The sequence below is a fragment of the Equus quagga genome, chromosome 2 (assembly GCF_021613505.1).
Source record: "Equus quagga isolate Etosha38 chromosome 2, UCLA_HA_Equagga_1.0, whole genome shotgun sequence".
Taxonomy (NCBI): Eukaryota; Metazoa; Chordata; class Mammalia; order Perissodactyla; family Equidae; genus Equus; species Equus quagga.
The window spans coordinates 34602705-34619933 of NC_060268.1; the positions used below are offsets into that span (position 1 = coordinate 34602705).

Genomic DNA, 17229 nt, shown 5'->3' on the forward strand with positions numbered 1-17229 from the left:
TACACAGGACATGCAGAACCGATTTTGGGGAACTGTTAGAAAGGCAAATTAGCTTTGTGATTAAGAGTTTGGGTTTTGGAATTGGATCTGGATTTTCATTTATTTAATTTTCCAGTTTTATTGAGAAATAATTGACGTACATCAGTGTATAAGACATACAGCATGATGATTGATTTACATATATTGTGAAATCATTAGCACAAAAGATGGGTTTGGCTAACATCCGTCTTCTCATGTAGATACAATAGAAGGAAAAGAAAGAAAAAAAGGAAAAAATTTTCTTCCTGTGTTGAGAACTCTTAGGATTTGCCCTCTTTGAATCTGGGTTTTGATTCCCAGCTCTGCTGCTTACGTAGCTCTTTAATTGTGTGTTTTATTAACTTGTCTTCCTTCATTTCTCCACCTTTAAAATAAGTACCTACCTCAGAGGGTTGTTGTGAGGGTAAAACGAAGTGCTCAGTGCAGTGTCTAGCACACAGTAGGTGTTCATGTAAACCTTAGCTCTTGTAAGCTGTTTTGGATGTGATTTCAGTTTGCCAGCAAGATTAGTTACTGGGATAGTAACCGTTTTTTTTTTTCATACATATAACAACTGTAGCTTTTAGGAATTTTTTTGGATAATTGATTACTACTAAGCTTAATGCCGCTATCTATATAGTCATTTATAAGAATATTTGCTATGATTAGGCATGAAATGTAGTGAGCATCCTCGATATGAAATTGTCAATTGGGAAGAGAAGAAATGGAGGGGAGGTACGATGGGTACATTTTTCTCTATTTCTTGAATTTGGTTTAAATATTTTTCCTTCCCCTCCCCTCCTAGTAATTTCCGGAGTCCCAGTAATCTCTCTCCAGATTCTTTACATTTCACATGTATGTTCCTGGGGAAAAAAAAAGTAAAGTTAGTGGTGAAGTTGTAGTAAGTCTTGTTGTCTTATCGAATTCTATTTTGATTTTTTTTTTTTTTTTGAGGAAGATTAGCCCTGAGCTAACACCTGCTGCCAGTCCTCTTCTTTTTTGCTGAAGAAGCCTGGCCCTGAGCTAACATCTGTGCCCGTCTTCCTCTACTTTATATGTGGGACGCCTACCACAGCATGGTGCCAAGCGGGCTGCCATGTCCGTACCCGGGATCCGAACCAGCGAACCCCGGGCCACCGAGAAGCGCAGCATGTGCACTTAACCGCTGTGCCACCGGACGGGCCCCTAGTTTTGATTTTAGAGGGGAAAAATAGGCTCTATGTTTCAAGTTTGTGTGCAGGTGGGGGAGGGGGGAGGGGGTGAGGGAGGGTAGATGCATTGCTTTCATAGAACACCTTCCTTGACCAGCACTCGGAATTACCCACATAGAGCCAGTGTTCCATTGTGTTCTTTCATAGATTTAGAGAGGTTGTACCTTGTAATTGCAAGGTCTCCAAACTTAACGCATTGTGGGAGTGTCTTGTTTATCTCCCTTTAATTGGTTTACTGCTTCCCGAATCCCAGAAATAATATTCATTTTGCTCAGAGAATTTTGAGCCCTGAAGAGTACAGACGTTTAAGCTGCTTGGATTCTGTAGCAAAAGGAGCTTGAAAATTAAATAATAGTATTTACCTATTTATGGTCTTTTTCAGAGGTTCGGTACTCTAGAAGAGGGAGAGGATAAAATGTGTTATTTTCTTCCTTAAGATCCTGCTTGTTGTAGGTCTCCACCTGGGCACACGAGGACCTCCTCCTCGGTTGAAAGTTGCCTTGCAGTTAAGTCTGCGCTGAGCTCTGCTGTACTGCCCCCATCCAACCCTCCGATGTTCATTTTCTCGAATAGCCTTCAGGTCACTGAGTAGCTTAGCTGGATGGGTTTGGGGACTTGTTAAGTTAAATGTTATATGGGGAGCTGGTTTGTTAGCCGTTTATGTACCTGGCATTTGAATAGTCTTGAATGCAATATAAAATGAGGGTAAATAGTACCCCATAAATGTTTAAAATCTGACTAGAAAAATCATACACACACACCAATTTATGATTTCTAGGCACATCAATTTAGTGACACAGTGACAGAGCAACAATTTTAGGGAAGCCAAGTATAGTAGCTGCCAGCTAAGAAGAGAATTAGAAAGTGTAAAAATGAACAGCCCCTTTCAGGGATTGTAACCCGTATATGCACCTTTGCAATGGAGCATCCTGTCTCAGAGCCCTGCCTCCGTCACGTCTCCTCCTTACCAGGGCACATAAAAACCTGCATAGTTTTATTTCTTTGTTTTTGAGGGTGAAAAAAATAAAGAAAGGAAAGACATGTATTATTACTCAAAAGAAGTATGGTGGCTGGCCAGTTCAATTCATGGTCTCTGGAGCAGTTTGTCAGCTTCCTTAAGGTCCTGGGCTCTTCCATCTTCAGTACCACTGTCCTCAGTGTGTGGGCTTTGTCCTCATGATTGTTTCTCCATGCTACAACATGCCTGCTGCTGCTCCATATAGCTATTTGTTACACGACTCGGGCAAGGTTTTACATTGCCATTCCAGGGATCCACTGGCATGCTCTTCTTTTCTCAGACAGCTGCAGGATGAGGAGCTTAATCTGGGAGAGTAGCATGGGAAAAAACATGAAACTGATTTTTGAAGAGATTTTAATAATACATCTTGGGCATTTGTGCACATTAAGTGCCTATACTTTTGAATATGTAAATTTATACACTAAATGACACATATTTGCTCCAAAGCCAGTGCAGTCTTGAAATATGTGAGGATTCAGGGTGTGATTTACTTCACTAGATCCCTAAAAAATCTGTGAAGACCTGACAGTGTTCTAATTTTTGCTTTTTTGTGTGTATATGTTGAAAGTTTCCTCTAAGTCAATGCCTGTCCACCTCATTTCATTTTTTGTTTTGATGACGTGTTTCCGCATACCCATGACCTTGGGCCATTGTAGATACTCAGTGAATGCTACAGACTGCCTCTGGTGTTCAAGACAGACCTTGTGCGGAGTCTTTTTCTCCCCTTCTCTTTAGTTAGAAACCATATTCCTTGTGAACCTAGTGAATATTGAATTTATACCTAACTTCTGTGGCTTCTAGCCAATTGAAACAAACCCTGGGGGAAATTGCTGTGGGGGAAGGGCAGAGGCGTGAGTTCTTCAGAGCTATACCCTTGAAATCATGATTGCTCCACTCTCCCCTGGCCAGTTTTTCCCTTTGGTATCCTTCTCAAATTCAACGCATTGAAAGAAAGTAACAAATAATGTACACCAGAGTCAATGTCTTGGTTGCACTAAAACTACTTTCCTGCTGTTTATGGTGTGAGGCTTGTTCAGAACACTTTCTGTAAGCTTAGCACATGCAGGAACAGATAGGTGGCTGGCAGACGACCTAGTGGAGGTCGTTTAGTTCCCTACAGCTTTGTCTTGTCAACCAAATCCAAAGCATTTTGGACCCAGGTCTGTCTTTCTGTTGTTAGCATGTTAAGTAAGTCATTTTCTCTTCTTATGTCTAGCCAGTTTTTACCTCCAATGTAAGCTAGGATCTTCTGTCTAACCCACTTGGCCACTGAGAAAATGGGTTGCTCATAGGTTCTGTCCACAGTTTTGGCTGAATTGAATCTTAAGCAGTTTAAAGACATTTTCTTAGCTAGAGACATTATCTCCTCCTGTTTATTCGGTACCCTTAGGACTCCTGACCAACTTCTCACTTTGACCTATTTATTCCTGGACTTATTTCTCCAACTGTCCTTTAGGCTTACCATTCTGGGCATCTATAATTCTACTCTTCTTTTGCTGCAAAAGATTCTCCCTGAAGTAACATCTGTTGCCAATCTTCCTCCTTTTTTTCCCTTTCCCTCTCCAAAGCCTGAGTACGTAGTTGTCTATGCTGGTTGTAAGTCCTGGTTCTTCTACGTGAGCTGCTGCCATAGCATGGCTACTGACAGACAAGTGATGTGGTTCCATGCCCGGGAACCAAACCTGGGCTGCCAAAGCGGAGAGTGCTGAACTTTAACCACTAGGCATCCAGGGCTGGCTCCAATTATACTTGTCTTTTATTCACATTTTAGTTTCCTCCTCATTAGTCATTGGTCCCTGATTTGCACATTACAAGCACATTTATTTCCATCATATTTTTTGGTACAGAGACTGACATTTTTGTCTATCGTTAAATAGTTAAATATATTTTGCTGTGCAATGAGGAGGGGTCCATTTATTGCACATAAATGTCGAACATATTGACTTATTAAGTAGTTTATACAGGTTTGGGTTTAATTTTGCGATTTTTTTTCAGAAGACGGTTGTTAGCAACCCTACTGGGTTATGTGATTTGTATGTGAAGCTCAGGCAAATTAGGCATAATAGGATGATTTTATGTATAACAGTGGCTCTTTCCAAGGTGTTTGGAAATTGAAAAAAATGGGTTATAATGAATTAATAATTGTATTCAATAATTTCTCAGTATTTCTGAATTATTAAAATAGCCCTTTAGTAATTATCAGTTTTCCTTGGTAAACGTTGATGGTATTTTTTTTTTTAACCTACTCTTTTGTAATCTGATAAGAGTGGAAAGGGAGTTAGAAGCCAAATCTATGATGGACTGCAGAAGATGACAACACTGAGACAGTGAGTGAAGAAATATGTTGTCATGGTTTTTATTTCATACTCCCCAAATTACCTTTGGTGAGCTTAAGATGTTTCATTCATGAATAGAAAAAAATTTAATTATTCACAGTGCTTTGGTGTACTATAAAAGTCAAATTATTAACACTGTAATTTGTTCAGATAGCATTTGGTAGGAAAATAACATCAGAAATAATGAATTGTTTTCAAGATATGATAAGGTAGCTATATCTACAGAGAGCAATCAAAAAGAGTAGCAGTAGAGTATTGATTGCTTTTTAGAGGAAGAAGAAAGTTCCATTCCATTTCTAAATGTTAACAATTGTGAGAGGAATATTCCCACTTGGGAAGAATGTTTTCCAGGTTTCTTCACTGCCAGGTGTTTGACATTGCATGCCGTCTTAGATGAATAAGGCTTATGGCAGTCTTGGAGAATGACACACTCCAAGGACCTCAACTTCCTGCTGTGAAAGCACGCCAGTTATCAGTGGGAATGTTCCAGTGGTCGCTGTGCTGCTTCTTGTGAAGACCGAAGTTTTTCCCCCTGAATCTGAGATAGCTACAGAATAGGATACCTGTCTGCTAACAAAATAAATTTCAGGATGTTTCCAATGAATGAACTCTGTGTTTTCATTTCTACTATTTATGGGATTTAATGCTCTCATTTATTAATGGAAATAAACCCTGCCTTCTTTTGGTCCCTTTTAACATCACTGTATACTATGATTTACAGTCATTTACATGATTTACAGATATGATTTACAGTCATTCTGAAGTTTAAAAATCCAACTCATATCATGGTTTGCTTTGAGACCCTCCGTAGTTTCCCCTTTCCCTTTTTTTCTCTCCTTGACCTCACAGCAGGAAGCCTTTGTTTGAGGTGTTCATCTGGAACAACTTTTCCACACTTGTTTTCATGTTCTGTTAGATTACAGGGCAGCAGGCCTACCTTTGAAGCTCCTTTCTCTTTTGTTTCCTTGCCGTGCACTCCAGTAATTAACTTTGTCCTTCTTTTATTTGTTCCAGTCAATCGCAGGCCACTCTGCTGAGCATCTTCTCCCAGGAGTACCAGGTTAGAAGTTTTCTCCTTTGTGAGGGTTGACAGGTGCCTAATTGAATGATGAATGTCCCTTTATTTCTTTGTAATTGAACTGCCAGCTCTCTGATTGGGTTGGAGGATGTTCTCCTTTCCACATCAAGCACCGCCTGCGTCTCAGTGGAGGCCTGCCAAGCCTACCCATCCATCTGTCTAATAACATCTACCCTTTGCTTATTTGGTGGACCTGTAATAAATTATGCTAAACCATTATTATTCTGACAATAATAATTTCCCTGTGTTGCGTGGTTCCATGTGCTAAATGTTTGCTGACTTGCACTGTCAGTGCCGCTTTCCATTGCTGACAGAGATGATGATAAATGACCATTGCTGGAGTGGCAGAAGGCAAGAGAGGCAGAAAATGGAGTCATTTATCATGAGATGACAGGTGTCAGTCAAGTGGCAAGTCTCTATGGAATTACTTTTTGTAGTTTTCAAATAAGTTGTTTTTAAGCAATGTTCTTCCTGGTTAAAAATGGCAATTGGATTGTAAAACTAGAGTACAGAGGACTGAGATGGAATTGAATTGAGGGAAAATTAATACAAAGGTTGAAAGAGGGAACAAGTTTTTCTTTGCCCTCTGCAACCCTAAGCAAACTTATTTAGATTCAATTACTATGACCCTGTTGGCTTTTACATATATACTGTACCTTGTGGTACAGTGTGAAGATGTCCCAGCCAAGCAGTGGAGATTAAAATGCATAGGTTCATAGAACAGAAGGAAAAAAGACCTACCCCTACCCAAATCCCCGAACTATTATTTAGTTTGCCCTATGTGCTAGATGTTGGGATCAAGTAATATGTCGTTCCTGTTCTTGAACCTCCTCTGTGACACAACATAAACATCTTTTTTGTTTTGTTTCAGAAACATATTAAAAGAACACATGCCAAGCATCATACTTCAGAAGCGATTGAAAGTTATTACCAGAGGTATGACCTGCCTGCCCCACTAGAGGGTATCATAGTACCTATTAATTGTAATAATAATTATGAATAAATTAGATTATGAAATTAATTTTCTATGTAATATTTTAAAGCATTTTATTTTAAGTCTGCTATTTAAGACTTCAAGTATAGTTTTGAATGATTTCTCAAGTGCTTTGTTCAAAGAAGATGATGAGACTGTCTTGATTAAGTGTGTGTACTCATACCATGTAAGAAATCGTTCCAGTATTATGAAATCTCAGTTGGCTACTTGAAACTTATTGCAAATGCATATCTTGTGTAGATGCATATGTTCATACGTACATGCATCTACATGTATGTGTGAAAGTTCTCAAACCAATTTTCATTTATTTCTTATTTAGATCAGCAAATTGAAAAATATATTAGAAAATAAAATTGAATTTTGGTTCAGTTGTATTTTGCATTTTAAGTATTGGGTTAGGCATTTTAGAAATAAAAAAGACATATCAAGTAAGGACATATGAAGATATATAATAATGTACTGTCACATTTTTTAAAAGGTTTTGTATTTTAAAAAGAAAATTTGAGTATTAAATAAGAACATAGTGTCCAGGGAATATTTTAATTTCAGCCTAATTTATTATAAATAGTTTTCAACCTCTGTTCTAAAACAGAGTCTTTAAAATAGCTCCTTTTAAAAGAAATTCAAAAAATTTTATTGTCTTTGTAGTATGACTGAATAATTTATAACAGTAAATGGTAATGGTTTGCGTTAGAAATTATTGGTTGGTTTTTTTAAATATTTCAAGGACATATTGCAAAGAAAAACTGTTTAAAATATGCTCTTAAATTACTATATTTAAGATTGACAGATCAACCTGTGGTGAAAGTGACACTACTGATTTTAGATGAATGATTTTTATGTGTGAAAATTTTATGAATGAAATGAATATATAGATAAAATATTGGTGTCATGTTTCTGTAAAGTCATTTTTTTAAGAATCGAGAAGTGTTTATTGAAAAGTTATTGAAGTTAGATTTTTAAAAAATTATTCACTATGTCATATATGATAAAAGACATGTTGAGTTTTCAGTAGTAGTGTCTGTTAAAGAAAGATAAACACACACACCACACACACACACATACACACACACGCACTTTTGTTTCTAGGAGAATTCTTCTCTAAGCAAGTCTCTGTAAAGTTTGAATTGATTTATTCAAAAGTCATAATCTCCTCCGTGAAATTCACATTTAAATTAAAATTATAACCTAAATCATATATCAAAAATTGAGAATGGCCCATGAAGTGCTGTGAAGCCAACTGCTTTGGCATCCTGACCCTCCAAAGAAAGACTGGTTATTTACATATCAAAAAATACGCTCTTATTTGTAAAAATTATGGTTTTAGGGCATCATAAGAAGGTATAGTTCTATGTCCAGATTTTAAAGCCTTGTTAGCATAAGCAAAGGAAAATCGAGCATTTCCTAGAAATTGGGAGATCCACTAACAGGCCATGGGGCTGCCCTTTGATAATCATTTTCCTCATTGTAAAAAGGCGGTTTTAATTAGATGATTTCTAAGATCTCCAACTGCTGCTTTTTAGTATCTTAGTTTCATTAAAAGGTATAGTTAATTATTGAAGTATGGATATACTTTATTGGATTATCTGGGTAGTTTAGGCCAGAAATAAAAATCTTTCCTTTAAGTATGGTTACTCACTGATGAACAGCTGCGTGGGTAATAATGAGAATACAGAAAATATATTTGTATTTCTTTAAATTTATTTAAATGTGAAAATCTCAGTTATTCTGAAGAGTCACGACATTTGAAACAAAAACGTGAAGTTAGGCTGTAATGGACGGACTAATAGGAAGGCAATTGGACGGTTTCTTCCTTTTCCGTCCTGCTCCCTGACTTTCTGCCCTGCACTTTGCGCTGGGAGATGGGCCGTGTTGCTACCTTTCAGATGGATTGACCTCACAGGCTTCTTGTTCTAAATGTCCGGTTGAATGTCCCTGTATTTTCTAAGGTAAATTGGCCTTAGAAGATTTTTTTTTCCAGCTGATTAGAATAAAGGCAAATTGTGTTATATCAAAACATGTTTAAGCAGTTTGATAATATTAACAATTAAAAAATTTCTTTTCTCTTATAAAAGTAATACCCTATTGTGAAAAATAAGCACATTTGTGATGGTATAAAAAAGGAATGAATGGTTTGTCCATAATTGTGGCACCCAGGATTATTTTTGGCAATGATAATTCTGTGATATTTTTCATGGTAGTCGTTTGTCAATCCATTTTTATGTAGATGAGGTCGTATTGTATATGCAATTGTGAATCCTGAATTTTGTACTTGGAAAAATGTATATGATGTAATATTATTTCATAGAAAGCTTTTTGTATACATTTTATTGATTGCATTACTGCATCATATGAAAGTATCACAATTTACTAAATTATTCCTCTGTTGAACATATATGTTTCCAATGATCTGATATTATAAATAATACTGTGATAAACATTTTGGTACGTAAGTCTTTGCATTTTGGTTAGTTTCTTAATATTTCTATATATGTAATTACTGGTACAAACAATGAGCATTTAAAGATTGTATTATATATTGCCGAATTATTGTCCAGAAAGGTTGTAATGGTTTCCTACTAGCAATATCAGAGAATTCCTGTGTCTCTGCATTCTTGCTAGCATTGAGATGGTCTCAATTCAGGATTTGAAGTCTGCATTTAAAACCATATAATCCACAATGTGATCCCATCATGCTTAACTGAAACTTCAAAGTATCCAAATATCAGTAGAAAATGTTTCTCAAGCTTTTGAATTCCTGAGGAAATTTCCTCAGTTCTTCATGTTGTGTATGTATAGATAGCTTGAGTGTTCATTTTGAAAACAACACTCTATTCTTTCCCCCGTGCTAATGGCATTTTATTTCCAAACAGGAAATGTACTTGGTAAAATTTAAGTTCCTGTAAATTGGTGCACGTGCACATGTGTGCACACACACAGACACATTCAGAAGTTGGTTAGATTTGCAGGTCCCCATCAATAGCAAAGTTCAGAAGTACTGTCTCTCATCTCCTCCCTTTTCCACCACACGCTGTCTGCAGGCCTGCTTTATTAGCTTTAGAGAATCAGATGAACTGAATTTCATTCAGATGTTCACATGGAAAAAAGGTTAATTCACATATGTTATTGACATTATGTGATAAAAATAGTTTCTGAAAGTTTGAACCACTTTTTTGTTTAATTAGCACAATTTGCTCTGCACTCGCTATGTCCCGTCTACTATGCTAGGAACCAAGCATACAAATGTGAATTAGACGCAGGACCTGCCCTCAAGTGCTCTGTTTCGTGGGGAAACAGCTGCATACGTGGAGACGGCTTCCAGAGATTTTAGAGGTGGAATCAACAAATGTGGTGTTCAGATTTAAGCTTAGTGTAGAATTTTGGTAGATTTTTGAAGCTTTGCCATTGTTGTTATTCTGAAAATATTAAAGATCAAATAACTTTGTCTTCTATTTAAAATCTGTACATACTTTAATCTTAGATGCTAATGGATCTTTCATACTCAGCGTAAAATGGACCTTCTATGAAGATCCTTTAAGGGTGGTTTCTTAATCCTCCTGTGGCAAAGCTGGAGGATGACATACAGCTTCTGTGCCAAAGTACTTTTAATTTTCAAATAGGTATTAGGAAGATAGCCCAGGTCACCTTAATGTAGTGTCAGGATCCCATCCTTATATCCCAATCATAATTCGAATCTTTGCTAAGAATCTGTTGGATGAAGGTTCAGCATTGCTTTGTGTAGCCAAGGAGCTCCCAGGCTAGTTGGAGAGAAAAACAAACCATTAACTGTGGGAAAAGTCTATGCTGTAAGTGTGCACAAGATGCTTGGAAGATGCAGAGAAGGGTAGCATTAGGAATTTCCCATTATGTCCTTACTGAATATTTTCTGTAATTAACATACCCCTTTAATTGCATATCTAGAAACTTGAATAAACCCGATCTGTCACTTGATACAGGGGACAACCAAAGTTCCCAGAAATGACAAATACAACTTCTCATTAATTTTATCTTAATTTCTTTTCCCTAGCACTTCTGAAGTGTTAGCATATAGTTGGGAAACAAATTGGGGAATAAATCTACTTAGAAGCAGGTCTACCCTTTTCAACATATAAAGGCATCTCAGTAGACCTTGGAGATTAGGGTTCCATTTCAGAGCTTTACTGTTTCCCAGCTAAGAGAGCACAGATGGGTTTCATGGGTACCCTAGGGTTTGGTTTCTTTATATGACCAACTGGGAAACTTTATCAAGCCCATAATTAGGAATTCCCGCTGTATTAACTGTGGACATGCTTCAAATATTATATAGACTATATAGATATAGTGGATTATTATTATTGTTTGACCATCTCCTGTTTCTTTAAACTTAATAGAAGTATTCCATTGGTCATTACCAGGACAATGATTGATGCAATGTTTCCAGGAAACCATGTCATTTTGACTCAAACAACAGTTCTCTGGCACAGGCAGTGGTCTGGGTGTAACCACTCTCTTTTGTTATTTCCAATCAGCTCTCACAAGCTCTTCTCTGGTCATATAGAGCCTTTCCTGGTCCTCAGACACCCCAGGCACGTTCCTGACATGGCACTTAGAGTTCTCTTTTCTTTTTTTTTTTTTTTTTTTTTAAAGATTTTATTTTTTCCTTTTTCTCCCCAAAGCCCCCCGGTACATTGTTGTGTATTCTTCGTTGTGGGTTCTTCTAGTTGTGGCATGTGGGACGCTGCCTCAGCGTGGTCTGATGAGCAGTGCCATGTCCGCGCCCAGGATTCGAACTGACGAAACACTGGGCCGCCTACAGCGGAGCGCGCGAACTTAACCACTCGGCCACGGGGCCAGCCCGGCACTTAGAGTTCTCTTGCTGAGGATTTTCTTCCCCCCATGACTTGTAGCTTTCCTTCTTACAAGTCTCTGCTCAAGTATCACTTCCTTAGAGATGGGCTTCCTGAGCAACCGTCTAAGTTTACATTTTATCATAGCGCATATCATTTATTTCTCTGTCTTTTTATTGTCTGTCTCTCCACTGTAATGCAATCTCTGTGATGACGGGAACCATGGAAGTTTTGTTCCCTGCTGATTCTTCAGAACCTGCAATAAGGCCCAACACATATTTAGCCCTCAGAAATGTTTGTGGGGTAAATGAATGTTGAGTAGAAAGTTGTAAAGATAATCTAACAGCAGTATAGATTAACTACTCAGACTCGAATCTGAACCCTTAATGAATGTGCACTTTCAATGGTTACAAACACTCGACTAGTTGGTCAGCTTGACTGAACTGATGGGTTATTCCTTGAGCAGGCCTATCAGGGCATGGAAATGTAAGTTGACGTGAGGTTCTTAGCTGACTTATTTCTCATGGGCCTTTCTCTAAACCACACTTGCCTTGTATTTTTTTCGTTCTTGCTCCTGAAAGTACTTGTTTCCCTGTTAGATTCCTAGACAATTTATTCAAGAAAGACCCCATTATATGGAAAATGGACTTGTTAGAATTACTTTGAAGTTACATTGATCCTGAGACTCTCTCCGTCTTGAATAATTTGCTTTTGTACCACTTTATTTAAAGGACAATCGTATATCATTATAAGCATAATTGTGAAATAATGTAATTTCGGATCTGCTTCTGGCAGTTCTATAGACCTCATCGTTGACTTTGATTTTTACTATAAAACGAATATCGTTAATTTCTTCACTCAAGCACTGTACTGTAGAGAATGTCCATGTCTAATTTTGTTTTCTTGTCCGATTTGGCTTTTAAAAATTATGTCACTACTCGTTTATTAAAGAAAAATATATATGTGTAGTATAATCACTTGTTGTAAGCCAAGAACTGTGCTAGGCATAATAAATTGAATAAAATACAATTCTTCTACCCTCATGGAGCTTTCAGCCTTATAGTGGGAGCTGGGTTTGAGATGGACAAGTAACTAGACAAATACAATATGCTGTCTTGAGTGATGGAGAGATATGCAAGGGCCTCCTCGATTGCACATGAGGGAAACTTAACTTACTCTGGCTTGTGGTGGATTGAAGAGGGTGACATATAAGCTGAATCATGAGTTCTCCAGGTGAATGTGGGAGTGGGGATCAGTGACTAGAGATGAGGCTGGCCAAGTCGAGTGGGTAGGAACCTGATGATGAAGAACCTTACAAGAGCTGTTAAGTGGTTATAATTTGATCTTGAGATTTAATGTGGGGCCTTTGACATGTTTTAAGGAGGAGAATGGTACATTCAAATTTTTGTTTAAAAAAAATCGCTTCAGCTTCTATGTCTGGGATCGATTGGGAAGTTTTTGTTTTTTCTTTGTGGATTTTTTCTTTTTCGTGGGGTTAGAGGATGAGGAGAGCTGGAGGTTTTGACAGAAATCCAGGGCAGATAAGATGATGACTTGTGTTGCCTATTAAAGGTGTGCAGACCCCATGATGACATCTGTTCCATTTTTTTCTTAATAAGGTGTCACCCAACCCTATGAAACAATAGTAAATAAAAAGATGATATGGGTACATGGGTGCTTTTTTCAAACCATAAGCGTAAACTTATTTCCTTTCCATGACATGGGTGTGTTACAGATCAAGCCCGGGTGATAGGGATAGTTCTTTTCGAAATCCCCTCTGTGTTCACGTTACATGTTAGGAGGTGAAAACAAGGGAGACAGGTGTGCTCACCCCTCCTGCCCCCAGTTCGGTTAGTTAGTTGTCCGTGGTTTTGAGGTAAGTTGTTTTTGTTATCCTTTTTCCTTTGACGCTTTCCTGTGACAGTAGCACACTTTAACTAGAGTTGAGCGTGGCGTTTGCCCAGGAGAAACGTGTACACACAGGGGATGCTGACAAGTCTATGCTGGCCTTTTCTTGTCACGGCATTACCACTTGGCTTTGTCTTGTCTAGGTACCTGAATGGAGTGGGGAAAAATGGAGCTGCCCCAGTGCTCTTGGAGCTGGCCAATGAGGTAATGTTATTGTTATTATTTTATTTAGACTTATGTAAAACCTGAGGGGCCTGTCCAGAGTCGCTTTGCTTAGAATTATAATTAACCTTAAACAAAAAAAGATTTTGAGATGCATTAGACATTTAAATTGCTCTCTGGTCTCTTTGTACTTTTAATAATTGGACAAAGAACTTCATATATTAATAAATCAGTTAACATAATTAGTCTGCTTCTTTTAAGGCAAATGTATAAACAGCTTCTTAGTTTCTTATTTTGTGGGAAATTTCGACCAAACAGCTCAGGACACGCTCTTTGGGTGTGTTGTCTTAATTTAGTTTGAGAAATACCTGTGTCAGGTAAAGAGATGTATGCCAAGAAAGTCTATGCTAACTATTATAAAAATGAAGAGAGAAATTGTATACTTAAAGATGTAACATTCACTTGATTCGTTTTTGTTTTTTGTGAGCAAACTTTTATTAAAATAAAAGATACGTGCCTTGTAGAAAAGTCTCTTTCTTTATATGAAGAAACATGCTGTTCTTATTAACACCAAGTATAGAGTAATTTATTGAACTTATTTGTTAACTCTGATCTGCTTCTGTTTGGAGAAACAAATAATAGTCATACATTTAAAAAAGGAAACCCTAAAGATTTCCCATGAATGAAGAAGCTGTAAAAAGTTCATAATAGTTGCAGAGAGCCTACCGAAAAAATAAAATATTTAATTCCTAAACTTTAAAATATTTATCCACTGTAATAAGAGCAATACAATATTTAGTCTGACTTGGAACTGCTTATGCAAACCTCATAGGGATAGAATGAAATGTACACTGTTTTTGTGTTGCATTATAATGGAAAACATAGAAGCAAGGCAGAAAATGTGTGTTTGCATTAAAGATGACTTGGTACTGTGAGCATTCAGTGTTGCAGTAGCAGCAAGTTCTACATGTTATATTAGCAAGGACGGATGGCTTCTCTCACTGCTTCTGTCTCCTCTACACCACTACAGTCAGCAAATGAGCAATCACCTATCAGTTACTAGAAGGTTTTAATAGTCTAGGCAATGTCTACACAGTCTGATAGGATAGTTAACGTATAGAATGCATTTCTCTCCTCCTCCCAGCAAAACTTGTCTTTTATTCTTTTTTTCTCTTTCTAGAGCAAGGTGGTTTTTAAATGTCTCCAGACTTGTTTATTATGAGTCGATACTATTATCAACTTGAGGTGTCTGAGCTATAACTAGGAATTTAGTGATTGTCCCTTATGAAAAAGAACAGTGAGTTAACAGCATTCTAGATACAGTATCTGGAAAGAATGTGATGCAAATATGGTACTCATTTTTACAGATGATGATGTTGATGACCTAAGTTTTACCATAGTAGCAATTTATATTCATTTGAATTTTTAATGTATATTTCTGTTGAGCTTAGCTTATTTGGCTGACCTCAAATTCCATCTTCTAGTAATATGGAAAATTTTAACCTACCAACACATTTTCTCCTACATCAATAAATCTGTTATTTACTATGAATATATAGCAATATTTAACTAAAGAAAATAAATAGTTATTTAAACAGTATTCCTCTCCCTTGGCTTCAGTTTAGTACAGAGATAGTGAGAGACTACTAATGCATTAGGGGAATTTGGGAATGAGTGGTGCCAGATTATGGCTTCTAAACAACCAAGCTGCCATTTTTATATGATAGTTAATACTTAAATGACGTATGCTTGCATCTGGTGACAATTGATGTGATGGTAATGCTTTATGAGTCAATATATATTTAATCAGTGGAAACTGTAAAAATTGATGGGAAATATATAACATTGGTACATTACAGTGTGCAGCAGCTCTCTTAAACAAGAACACTGTATTATTTTTGATTTAGGGGGTAGGGACTATATGTAGTTGTCATTGATTTTATGAATGTCTTAATATTAATTTTCTTATTTTGAGGCTAAAAATGAAAATTTTAGGGAATCTCACTTTATTAGTCATAATAAGATCAGTCATTCTGTTCTCTCCACACAAATATTTTCAAGTGAGATTTGAAGCACTATGAATTTTACTTACATGCTAAATTCTGACGTGAAGCATGATGGCCCTATTTCAGAGAAAGATGGACACATGATTAATATGAAAATTAGGGAGATGCAAGTACCTGAACTAATAAGGTAGTCCTTATTCAGGCTGGACTACCTTCAGTAATTTCACCATTTTTCATGTGTCAGCTCTGATGTGGGTTACTAAGAATAAGCAGCTTCGTGGAAAGCATTTCTTTCTACTTGGGGAATTTAAGGGCATCCAAATACATACATATTTGAAAAAACTGTTCATACAAATGAAGCCAGCCTTTTTGTCTAGTTACTAAATCAAGATAAAATTTTGGTATGAATACAGGACTTGAAAACCTGTCAAGAAAAATTCATGGTGATAATATATGGAGAACATTTGCTATCTTACACGTAAGATAAAAAGACTTGTTTTAGAGGAACATTATTGCTGTTGAAAAACACACACCTATTTTCTGGCGAAATTAAATCAATTTTTAATAAAAGATCTGAGAACCAAAAAAGAAGGCAATATGTTTCCAAAAGAGTAGATGTATTTTTAATTAATTAAAATGACTGTGGGATTGAGTATTCCCTGTTTTCTGTTTGATCCTTTATAAAAAAAAAAGTTACTTCCCTAGGTTCTATATTAACTAAATTGGTAAGTGACATTTCAGATAAGCCTAAGGATGGTGATCTTATAGTGAAGGGATTATAACTGCTGTTTTTTATTATTAATATCTCTGCAGAATAGCTATTTTTCTTCTATGAAACACAATATTTTATATGTAAGGAATTTATATCAAAATTTCGGTTGTCTTTAAAGATAAACTAAAATCAGTAAAATCCGTATTTTTATTGGCTAAGGACATTTAATTCACTTTCTGAAAACAGTTATGAACAAAAGGGATTTTTATTTGAAATTGCATTCAAAACAATGTAAATATAGGTGGTTGGAAGAAAGGAGGACTAGAATACAAAATAATATTGCCCTACCAATGGAAAAAATTGAGGAGAAGTAAGAAAAGCCCATTTCACTGTTTTAGATGATTACTACTTTCAAGTTATTCCATCCTTTTTATTCCAATGTTATTTATTCTTTTCAACAGCACAGATCATACTTATTATAATTTTATTATGATGGAAGCCACCAAGAGTGGGAAAGATTTCAATGAATGATGCTTGCTTTGGTTGATTAAAATTGACTTAATCTTCAGTGTTGACAAAATATTGGAATATCAAGCGCTTGCACAACTTGACAGTTTTAATGTTCTATTTTTGTTTTGTAAAGGTAGACTATGCACCCTCATTAATGGCTCGGATTATCCTGGAGAGGTTTCTGCAGGAACACGAGGAAACTCCACGTGAGTTACCCTCTTTCTTTTTTCTAATGGTACTCTCTTACTCCCTTCCCCCAATTTAAAAATAATTTACACAGCATTTCAAGTCACTTAATGAGAGCCAGATTCCAAACCAGCTATCATGAACAGTTAATGACAATTAAATGCAATATAAAGGACCACCCACAACTTAAATACTCTTCAGAATAGTGCTTTCTTCTTTGTCTAAATTCTACATTCCCCTCTCCATTCAGCAAAATAGACAATG

General features: G+C 36.6%; 1 protein-coding gene across 4 annotated transcripts in view; it reads left to right on the forward strand.

Moving 5' to 3' along the window:
* Positions 1–17229, forward strand: part of CDIN1 (CDAN1 interacting nuclease 1) — a 209736-nt gene that overhangs the window by 48842 nt on the left and 143665 nt on the right. For all 4 annotated transcript variants that reach the window (XM_046648609.1, XM_046648627.1, XM_046648618.1 and 1 more), the window contains exons 2-5: positions 5598–5643; positions 6533–6597; positions 13533–13593; positions 16913–16985. In XM_046648609.1, the coding sequence (XP_046504565.1) occupies positions 5598–5643; positions 6533–6597; positions 13533–13593; positions 16913–16985 (245 nt within the window). The remainder of the gene's footprint in view (positions 1–5597; positions 5644–6532; positions 6598–13532; positions 13594–16912; positions 16986–17229) is intronic.